This window comes from Malus sylvestris, chromosome 3, assembly GCF_916048215.2.
Source record: "Malus sylvestris chromosome 3, drMalSylv7.2, whole genome shotgun sequence".
Taxonomy (NCBI): domain Eukaryota; kingdom Viridiplantae; phylum Streptophyta; class Magnoliopsida; order Rosales; family Rosaceae; genus Malus; species Malus sylvestris.
In genome coordinates, this window is record NC_062262.1 from 26,670,785 (window position 1) to 26,682,274 (window position 11,490).

The 11,490-nt window shown below is 39.9% G+C and overlaps 1 protein-coding gene and 1 long non-coding RNA gene across 4 annotated transcripts; one reads left to right on the forward strand and one right to left on the reverse strand.

Moving 5' to 3' along the window:
- The first annotated feature begins 283 nt into the window (after positions 1–283).
- LOC126615757 (probable phosphoribosylformylglycinamidine synthase, chloroplastic/mitochondrial) lies at positions 284–5,965 on the forward strand. 3 transcript variants are annotated; one of them, XM_050283654.1, is made up of 4 exons: positions 284–471; positions 563–623; positions 739–4,964; positions 5,691–5,965. In XM_050283654.1, exons 2-3 carry the CDS (start codon positions 582–584, stop codon positions 4,933–4,935), a joined length of 4,239 nt encoding a protein of 1,412 aa, XP_050139611.1. In that variant the 5' UTR covers positions 284–471; positions 563–581; the 3' UTR covers positions 4,936–4,964; positions 5,691–5,965. The 3 variants fall into 3 exon arrangements, with proteins under 3 accessions (XP_050139611.1, XP_050139609.1, XP_050139612.1); XM_050283652.1 differs by having other exon boundaries at positions 284–466; XM_050283655.1 differs by having other exon boundaries at positions 284–466; positions 5,696–5,965.
- A 3,557-nt stretch (positions 5,966–9,522) lies between these two features.
- LOC126615768 (uncharacterized) lies at positions 9,523–10,250 on the reverse strand. Its single transcript, XR_007620894.1, has 2 exons — positions 9,981–10,250; positions 9,523–9,881 (listed from the first exon to the last, which is right to left on the reverse strand). It is a non-coding gene; the product is annotated as an uncharacterized LOC126615768 (long non-coding RNA).
- Between the last annotated feature and the right edge of the window lie 1,240 nt (positions 10,251–11,490).

Sequence of the window (11,490 nt, forward strand, 5' to 3'; positions counted from 1 at the left end):
GATCGGTTTGGTTTGAAGAAGGTCAAACAATTTAAATACCGAAATAAACCAATTTATGAGAATCCTTTTCCATTTAGGGCCGGTTCATAATTTGAACCGTAATAGAATTGAAAGATCATCTCAACGAAGTTTTGCTAAAATTGAAGGACGTTTATTAAACTTTAATTTCTAATTTCATAAATGTTAATTTTTATAAAAATGATCAATTATGACAAAAAAAGAAAAAAAAAAAAAAAGAATACATGGATAGATCTAAATGCCTAAGAATTGATACATAATTACTCTAAACCCTCAGAATTGAGACACTACCCTGCTTCAGCATCTCCATCGCGCGCCTCCCTCTCCCAAAAACTTCTCCTGCTTTTTTTCGTTTGGTCTTGGCCAGTAATTAACAGCCCTTTCTCTCGCTCGTCGGATACTTGTCGACTTCCACACCCGACTGATTAGTAATCGAATTGAATTGAAGGTGAGGTGGGTTTTTTACTCTGCTTCTGTGTTTGTTTCAATGTAAAGCATCAATTTTTCTGGAAATTAAGTTTTGGATTTTTTTGTTTGTTTTTAGTTTCTTCAAGGTCGAGGGTATGACCGGTGTTCGGGAAACAGCCGCCGCCGAGTTCTTACAAGTAAGTATTCTTCGTTACCATTTGTTTGTTTTTATTGCTATGAAGGATTGTAGCATATTGGTAGAAAATGTCGATCGAAATCGAAATCTGTATGTTGTGTGGTTTTATTTGGCAGGGCACGAATAGGCAGAGCCTTTTTTTGCAGAGGAAGTCGGTTAAAGGAAGAAGCCAGGTGCTTTGGGGCTCGCTTCACGGGCGAAGTTCAGCTCCCAGTTTTGGTAATAGGAGAGGTGTTTCTTTGAGGTGTCGTGCTCAAGAACAGCCCAGAGCTGTGGTTTCAGGTGGTGTGAGCAGCTTGGTAGATGATGAGCAGTCAAGCTTGGTTGAGAAGCCTGCAGCTGAAGTTATTCATTTTTTTCGCATCCCGCTCATTCAGGAGAGTGCAACAGCTGAGCTTCTCAAGACGGTTCAGACAAAGATTACGAATCAGATTGTTGGTTTGAAAACTGAGCAGTGCTTCAACATTGGCCTTGACTCGCCGCTTTCTAGCGACAAGGTTTTGGTTTTGAAGTGGCTTCTTCAGGAGACTTATGAGCCCGAGAATTTGGGGACTGAGAGCTTTCTTGAAAAGAAAAAGCAGGAAGGGCTTAGTACAGTTATTATTGAGGTTGGTCCTAGGTTGTCATTTACAACAGCCTGGTCTTCTAATGCCGTATCGATTTGTCGAGCATGTGGGTTGACAGAGGTGACTCGTTTGGAACGGTCAAGGAGGTACTTGCTGTTTAGTAAGGGATCACTTCAAGATCATCAGATTAATGAGTTTGCTGCACTGGTTCATGATCGAATGACTGAGAGTGTGTATGCCCAGAAGCTAGTTTCTTTTGAAACGAGTGTAGTTCCGGATGAAGTTCGTCATGTACATGTCATGGAGAGGGGTCGGAAGGCATTGGAGGAGATAAATCAAGAAATGGGTTTGGCATTTGATGAGCAGGATCTCCAGTACTACACTAGGTTATTCAAGGACGAAATCCAAAGGAATCCAACAACAGTTGAGCTGTTTGATATTGCACAATCCAACAGTGAGCATAGTAGGCACTGGTTTTTTACTGGCAAAATTATTATAGATGGACAGCCTATGGATAGAACTCTGATGCAGATTGTGAAGAGCACATTGCAGGCAAACCCAAACAATTCTGTAATTGGCTTCAAGGATAACTCAAGTGCAATCAAGGGGTTTCTTGTGAAGCAAATGCGACCGGTTCAGCCAGGTTCAACATGTCCATTGAGCATAGCTACTCGGGACCTTGATATTTTATTTACTGCTGAGACCCATAATTTCCCATGTGCTGTAGCGCCTTACCCTGGTGCAGAGACAGGCGCAGGAGGTCGGATTAGGGATACCCATGCGACTGGAAGAGGGTCTTTTGTTGTAGCATCTACAGCTGGTTATTGTGTTGGGAATCTCAATATGGAGGGCTCTTATGCACCTTGGGAAGATCCGTCTTTTGCTTATCCATCAAATTTGGCTCCACCTCTGCAGATCCTTATAGATGCTAGCAATGGTGCATCAGACTATGGGAACAAATTTGGTGAACCCTTGATTCAGGGCTACACTAGAACATTTGGAATGAGACTTCCAAGTGGAGACAGGCGAGAATGGTTGAAGCCAATCATGTTTAGTGGAGGCATTGGGCAGATTGATCACACCCATATAACAAAAGGTGAGCCTGACATTGGTATGCTGGTTGTTAAAGTTGGAGGCCCTGCTTATCGTATTGGAATGGGGGGTGGGGCAGCATCGAGCATGGTTAGTGGCCAGAATGATGCGGAGCTTGATTTTAATGCTGTACAGCGTGGAGATGCAGAGATGGCACAGAAACTTTATCGTGTGGTCCGTGCCTGTATTGAGATGGGGGAGAATAACCCTATCATTAGCATTCATGATCAGGGGGCAGGTGGAAACTGCAATGTTGTTAAGGAAATTATATACCCCAAGGGCGGCCAGATTGATATCCGGGCAATTGTAGTTGGTGATCACACAATGTCTGTCTTGGAGATATGGGGTGCAGAATACCAGGAGCAAGATGCAATCTTGGTGAAGCCTGAAAGCCGCCACCTCTTGCAATCAATATGTGAAAGAGAAAGGGTTTCTATGGCTGTTATTGGAACAATAAATGGTGAGGGACGTGCTGTTTTAATTGATAGCTTAGCTATTAAAAAATGTGAATCTAGTGGAATCCCTCCCCCTCCTCCTGCTGTCGATTTAGAGCTTGAAAAAGTACTTGGTGATATGCCACAGAAAAGTTTTGAATTCCACAGGACGACTGATGCACGAGAACCACTTGATATTGCTCCTGGAATAACAGTGATGGATTCACTTAAGAGGGTGTTGAGACTTCCATCTGTTTGTTCAAAGCGCTTCTTGACATCCAAAGTAGACAGGTGTGTTACAGGTCTTGTAGCACAGCAGCAAACTGTTGGGCCCTTGCAAATTCCTCTATCTGATGTTGCAGTAATAGCGCAGACTTTTACTGACCTGACTGGAGGTGCATGTGCCATTGGGGAACAGCCAATCAAAGGTTTGTTGGATCCAAAAGCAATGGCGAGATTGGCTGTTGGAGAAGCACTCACAAATCTTGTTTGGGCAAAGGTCACTTCTCTATCTGATGTTAAAGCGAGCGGGAATTGGATGTATGCAGCCAAGCTTAATGGGGAAGGAGCAGCTATGTATGATGCTGCTACAGCTCTTTCAGAGGCAATGATCGAACTTGGTATTGCAATTGATGGTGGGAAGGACAGTCTTTCCATGGCAGCCCATGTTGCAGGCGAGGTTGTTAAGGCACCTGGCAATCTTGTAATGAGTGTTTATTGCACTTGTCCTGACATAACAAAAACAGTAACCCCAGATTTAAAGCTCAAGGATGATGGCGTGCTGCTTCACATTGATTTGGCAAAGGGAAAGCGGAGGTTAGGTGGGTCTGCTCTTGCTCAGGTTTTTGACCAAATTGGCAATGATTGCCCTGATATTGAGGACGTTCCTTATCTAAAACGAGTTTTTGAGGGAGTTCAGGACCTTCTTTCTGACGAATTGATCTCTGCTGGTCATGATATTAGTGATGGTGGGCTACTGGTCTGTGCCCTTGAAATGGCATTTTCTGGGAATTGTGGCATTACTTTGGACTTGACTTCACATGGGAAGAGCCTATTCCAAATTCTTTTTGCTGAAGAACTTGGTCTGGTTATTGAGGTAAGCCGGAATAACTTAGATTTGGTGTTGGAAAAACTGAGCAGTAACAGTATTTTGGCTGAGATTATTGGTCAAGTTAGTGCCACACCCTCAGTAGAGTTAAAGGTTGATGGGGTTACACATTTGAATGAGAGTACTTCTTTTCTAAGGGACTTGTGGGAGGACACTAGTTTTCAGCTGGAAAGACTACAAAGGTTGGCTTCTTGTGTAGATCTAGAAAAAGAAGGGTTGAAAGATAGGCATGAGCCTTCATGGGATTTGTCCTTCACTCCGTCTTTCACAGATGAAAAGTATATGACCGTCGCTTGCAAACCAAAAGTGGCTATAATTCGAGAAGAAGGCAGCAATGGGGACAGAGAAATGTCGGCAGCATTTTATGCTTCTGGATTTGAACCTTGGGATGTTACAATGTCAGACCTTCTTAATGGAACCATTTCATTGCAAGAATTCCGTGGAATTGCGTTTGTTGGAGGTTTTAGCTACGCTGATGTGCTTGATTCTGCCAAAGGTTGGTCTGCATCAATTCGATTTAATCAGCCCCTTCTAAATCAATTTCAAGAGTTTTACAAGCGGCCAGACACTTTTAGTCTTGGAGTTTGCAACGGGTGTCAGCTTATGGCCCTTCTGGGGTGGGTCCCGGGTCCTCAAGTTGGTGGTGTGCTAGGTGGTGGTGGGGACCCTTCGCAGCCCAGGTTCATTCACAACGAGTCTGGACGGTTTGAATGCCGATTCACCAGTGTGGCAATAAAGGACTCGCCAGCTATAATGTTTAAAGGAATGGAGGGCAGTACATTGGGTGTGTGGGCTGCACATGGTGAGGGAAGAGCATATTTCCCCGACGACGGTGTTCTTGATCGTTTGCTTCACTCAAAGTTGGCACCAGTAAGGTATTGCGATGATGATGGTAATGAGACAGAAGTTTACCCTTTCAACGTCAATGGCTCTCCCTTGGGGGTTGCAGCAATTTGTTCTCCAGATGGGAGGCATCTAGCCATGATGCCTCATCCAGAGCGTTGCTTCTTGATGTGGCAATTCCCCTGGTATCCCAAGCAATGGGATGTGGAAAAGAAAGGCCCTAGTCCCTGGTTGCGAATGTTCCAGAATGCTAGAGAGTGGTGTTGTTGAAAAACAGTCTTCCTTTACGTACAAGAATGGTCACTATTTCAGTCTTCTTTAGAGTTCTGCTTTATTTTATTTTTTTGCCAGTTACATGAGAGTTGTGTTTTTCTTTAGGGTATGCTTACATGAGGGCAGTGGAAATAGGCATTTAGATTTTCATGTCTCTCTAATATGCTTTTTGGATTATTGAAATCGACAAATATGAGGTATAATGAGTTGGTTTCTTTTTTTTCATCTCATGCAAAACCGAACACAGTGGTGTTCTAGGATTCCATACAGTCGACCCCACTTAGTGGGATAAGGCTTGTTTGCTGTTGTATGTATATAAAAAAAGTTGGACAATTAAAATGCGAATCTGATGAATATCATACGTGGATAAGCTTTTAAATGTTGACCTATATTCGGTTGATGACCTTGATTTGCCTTGCTATTTCATTATTTGTTGACCTATGTTCGATGGATCTGGGGTTATCATTTGAATTAGGCAAAATTGGATTAATGGTCTCATGGTGATAAGACATTCAGAAGATACACCCTTTGGTAAAAAAACTTGGGATTTAAACCTACGAGGGGAATCTTCGGAAAAAATTACCCGGTCACCATAAGGACTGTTAATCCGATTTGGTTGTTGAATGAATTTTTTTCTATAATGTTAACGGGAGCTTTAGCTGTCTGTTGAAAGGATTTGAATCATGCATGCTGTGGGGTGATTTAAGATTTTGTTGCTGACATGAATTTTGTTTTCCTTCTCGTTTTGGCAGAACAGATGACGACGATGATGACTGATCGGAATCTGTTGCAATAGCCGCGACAGCAGGACGACCGGAGTCAAAACCTGAACTTATTTCGAACTTCATCTACGAATATGCTTGCAATTTTGTATGCGGCATCTGTTAAGTTTATGAGTTTAACAGTATTTATTTTCGGTACACAGGAAGGGATTGAACCCTTGACCTATCTTAACTCTTAATCTGCGTTGATGCTGATTAAATTGCAGTGGGTTAAAGAACGAATTGTCGATATGGTATTGATATTATGTGTCATTGTCGCTGCATTGTCGCTGACAAAACGTTGCAACATGTTCATGATATATATTCAACATCGATACGACACCCGTGCACTAGTCTAGGACAAAGTACAGATTATGGTTTAAACTTTAAATAGTGGTAATTCAGGAGCGTCTCCTTTCTCAAATATTATCTTGGATAGAAGCATGTGGTCTTTTAGTGGATAGGATGTTAGGTTTCTATTCATGCGTTTTGAGTTAAAACTCTTGTATCTTTTAAATTATTGTGATAATTCCGAACTCTCCCGAATCGCCTAATAGTAGTAAATTTTTTCTTAAAAAAAATTCTTGGATAGAAAATTTAATTGCTAATTCAAATTGAAATTTAATTTTGTAACAAGGTTTAAAAATACAATAATTCTATAAATGACGTCTTACTGCAGTGGAAGAAAATATGCATTCTAGTGCGAGTTTGATCTCCATCTCCATCGATTCTTCTTTCCTAACATTTGATGATTTAACCTAGTAAGTCCTAGTTTGGTATTGCTTGTTTTCACAAAAAACTAATCCATTTTAAAATTAAATAGTAAAAAAATGTTAATAAAATAAATATTCGGCTTATTTTAAAACCAATGAACTTTAAACAACTTTTAAAAGCAGCATGTATGTTGCTTTTAAAGCTGTCTTAATAAAAAGTGGAGTTAAGCCTTTAATGAATATTTTTTAATTCAATCATTAATTTAAAACAATTACAGTATGCATCTGTCTTGACACAATTTATCTTTGGAGAGCGACCACCACCACCTACTATTACAAATGCTCCTTCTACACTATCATTGCCACTATCACCACCATTGTTGCCATCATCACTACGCCACAATCGTGCCACCACCACTACTACAACCACCGCTACAACCATACCCGCCACCATTACTACATTACTATGACAAACCATCCTTAATTTTACGATTTTATTAATTTTAAGAGAGTGAATTGACGAAAATGCCCTAGAGATGAGATTGTTGACTTTCGTTGATCGTCTTTTCGTGACGTGTATGAGTTATTATTTTATAGTATTCTCGAAGTACTCGACGGTACGAACACGTAGTCGCAAGCGGAATCGAAACCAGAGTTACGGTTAAAATTTTACGAACTTACGATGTTCAAGGGCATTTTGGTAAATTCATTATTCTAGATAAATTACGCTTTATTATTTTAATATTTTTTGTGTAGGATTTTCTGCATGGTGGGACGCACCCAAGTGGGTCTCCTATCCCCTTTGTCCCCGTGTCACTTATTCTCCCATACTCTCTCAGATTCCCTCACCTTTAGAGCAACTCCACCCCTAAAAATGCGCTGGCACAAATGCATCTCCACCACTACAAAATGTGCTGGCACCTAGCCCATTTAAAATATTATTAATTTTTTTATGAAATAATAAATAATAAATTTAGTTTTAATTTCAGATAGGATTTTTAATCAATCTTGTCACGCTATGTGTCATTATCCGAAGGTACTATTTTGTGGATAGATTTTCAATAAGATTTTCAACCAATCCCGACGCACCACATGTCACTATTTGTTTACAATAATTTAGCCTAGATTTTGATAAGATTTTCAACCAATCTTGTCATGCCACATGTCATTATCCGAACGTACTATTTTGTAAATAAATTTTCGATAAGATTTTCAACCAATCCCAACGAGTTACGTGTTACTATCTGTTTACAATAATTTAGCCAAGATTTCGATAAAATTTTCAACCAATCACGTAATGCCACGTGGCATTGTCTAGAACCTCATCCTTTCTTTTTTTTGTCCATATAAACCCTACATCCATCCTCATTTATACACCAAACTCAATCCTTTTTTTTTAGCTCAGAATCCTTCTTCATCATTTTTAAATCTTAAGTTCTTACAATGTCTTCTTCAAGGAGATTGTATGAAATTGATGATCAACAGAAAAGATTGTTGGCACAACATGAATAAGTGTTCAATCTCGAGGAAAGTAGAGATAAGGCTTTCGCAATGGAAGATGATGAGGATGATGAACATAGAAGGCAAAGAGCCTCACATTCCCGTCGTGTCATGGAAGTTGTGGGTCAAATATCCAAACCCAGACGTGCTGCAAACTTGGATAGAAAGATGGAAAGACGAGGTAAAGATTTCTTGAAAGATTATTTTATCCCTAATAGTTTATTCCTTGATCATATTTTTAGACGTCATTTTATAATGCAATGAAGTTTGTTCAACAAAGTTATGAGTGCTATTTGCAACCATAATCCATACTTTGTGCAAAAAAAAGGATGTTTTTCATGTTTTAGGTATCCTATCCCCTTTATCTCTCTCATCTCTCACCCTCACCTCTCATTTCAAACTCTATCTATGTGTTCTCTGTGCAACGCAGGGCAAGCAAGCCCCAACGCCTTATGTTACGTTCTTCGGCGAGCTCAGTTGAACCAGGCCAGGACCAGACTTTCACGTGTATGTTCACATCGCACCATACGCTCACTTTGGATCCATTGTAGGTGCCAGTCCTGTCCTAGATTGCTATAAGCAATTAGGATTTGTATGTGATGCGCATAGCTCCAGTCTTCACGTGAATATAGTATTGGAGCGTAAATTATTATTACACAAAGTTCTGTTCATGTCAGAATACCTCTGCATGAACTCGTGTGTCAGCATATATTGATGAGCACTCGATGTGATATGTTTATTTTTGCGAGATATTGTGATTACTGGAAGTTATATGCCTATTTACGACTTTTGTGACGTATTGAATTCTTGAGATATTGTAGGCTACTATAAGTATTTACATACTATACGTAGTATGTATATTTTGGAAACTATACTTGTTTTACGGCGAGGGGTTATTATGTTTTCGAAAAGCTTTTTACAAAGCTTTATTTTTAGGCCCACACACCCTTATTTTTCATCCCTCCAGGTTTTAGTAGCTGAGTTTTCGTGTCGACGAGGATTCTTGGCAAACTTGGTATAGATGATTACCCTCGGCGGTATAATTCTTATCCTACCTTTACTTTTCTTACGCTCTGACATCACGTGTGAATTGGATTCATTCTCGCTCACAAGCGCACTCATACATTTAGGCACTTATAAGTTTAAATTTACTTACATTTTCCACATTATTACACTTTATGGCTCCGTCACCAGCATGGTGTCAGCTAGCACAACTTGATTCGGAGTCCAAGTAGACATCCCAGATCGGGGTGTGTCAATTACCACTACAACCACCGCCACAACCATACCCGCCACCATTACTGCTACAACTACCATTATCATCGATGCCGCCACCCCCCACTATGACTACAACCACAATTGTCACTACCATTGTGTTCTTGTATTTACCAAGTCACAGTTAAATAAAAGTATTTATCATAAATAATCAAAATTAAGACTCTAATTTTATAAATGTTAGTTTTTATAAAAACTTTCAAATATAACTAAAATCACACTTCAATATACTTTAATACCCTCCAAATTAAAAACAATACAACCCTGAAAATCCAAACCTTCGATTTTTTTTTTGCCAAAAGATAGATTTTGTTAGATTAGTCATGGATTCGAACTTTGTCACGCAACCAATCATATGTATTCATCAAGAATTGATGGATGACTACCGTCATCTCCTTCATATGATGCTCCATCCTCCTTTAACATTGCTTCTCCAAGAAATAAAAATGTTTTTTTTTTCAATTGCATTTTTTTAACATACAATTTTGATGATTTTTAACAAAAGGTAAAGGTTGTGATTATCAGATGATGGATGACTATGGTCGTCTCCTTCATATGATGCTTCGCCCTCCTTCCCTTGATTTGTTAGGTTTTGAAGACAAACAGAAAGTATATAACCAGTTGACATAATTGTAAGAACTCGGTGGCGGCGGTTGTTTCCCAAACACCTGCCATAACCTCGACCTTGAAGAAACTAAAAACAAAAAAACAAAAAAACAAAAAATTAATTTCCAGAAAAATTGATGCTTTACATTGAAACAAATATAGAAGTAGAGTAAAAAACCCACCTCACCTTCAATTCAATTACTAATCAGTCGAGTGTGGAAGTCGACAAGTATCCGACGAGCGAGAGAGATGGCAGGTTGGTAATTACTGGACAGCCATGGCGGCGGCGCGCGAAGAAGTAGGGTTTTGGCCGAGATCGAACGAAAAAAGCAGGGGAAAGATTTTGGGAAAGATGGAGGAGCGATGGAGATGCTGAGGGAGAAGTTAAGAGGCTAGGAAAGTTTTGCGGTACTAATTTTCTTAATGACGGTGCGTATCACAGAATCTGATTCTACTTTACTTTTTGAAAAAATTGAAACCCTTTTATAATCCATTAGACTCTAAATGCTAGATTTGGTATGCGGAAATAAATTAATGAGTGTTGTAAATAATGGGTATGTTTGCCCGCATGTGTATAGTAATGTGTACAGTAAAGTATACACATGTGATACTTTACTGTACATATTACTATACACATGCGGGCAAACATACCCATTATTTACAACACTCCCCCTTGGATGCCCACATATCAACATCAGTTGCCTCATTAAAACCTTGCTTGGAAAAACCCTGTGGGAAAAAACCATAGCGAAGGAAAAAGAGTACAACTTTACCCGGATGGTGTTGAGCATGCTTAGGTTGCCTCGTTAAAACCTTGATAGGAAAAACCCAGTGGGAAAAATCCTAAGCGAAGGAAAAAGAGTACAACATGCATGTATCATGGATGCTCCCCCTGATTCCGCATTCTTCAAATCTGTAAGCCGACGTAATCCGATTCCCTGTACCAACTTCTGAAATGTGCACTTTGGTAGAGATTTGGTGAACAAGTCTGCTAAATTTTCATTGGAACGGATTTGTCTGACTTCAATAACTTTAGCCTTCTGAAGCTCATGCGCGCTGAAAAATCTTGGAGATATGTGTTTAGTCTTATCACCTTTGATAAATCCTTCCTTCATCTGGGCGACACAGGTTGCATTATCTTCATGGATGACAGTTGGAGTGTCTGTCTTTGAAGGTAGACCATATGAATTCCGGATGTGATGGATCATTGATCTTAACCAAGAACATTCACGACTTGCTTCATGTAAAGCAATTATTTCCGAATGATTGGAAGATGTTGCAACTAGCGTTTGCTTTGTTGATCGCCATGAAATTGCAGTATCTCCATTAGTGAACACATATCCATTTTGTGAGCGGGCTTTATGCGGATCGGAGAGAAAACCAGCATCTGCGTATCCAACAAGGATTTGTTCATTTGTGGGCTTGTCTGAGTAGAAGAGACCCATATCTGTTGTTCCACGAAGGTATCGTAGAACATCTTTGACTCCCTTCCAATGACGAATTGTTGGAGCAGAGCTGTACCTGGCTAACAAGTTAACTTAAAAAGTTATATCTGGTCTAGTACATTGTGCTAAATACAATAAAGCACCTATTGCGCTCAAATATGGTACTTCTGGACCAAGGACCAGTTCATCATCTTCTTTTGGACGAAATGGATCTTTCTTAATGTCCAAAGAACGAACGACCATTGGGGTGCT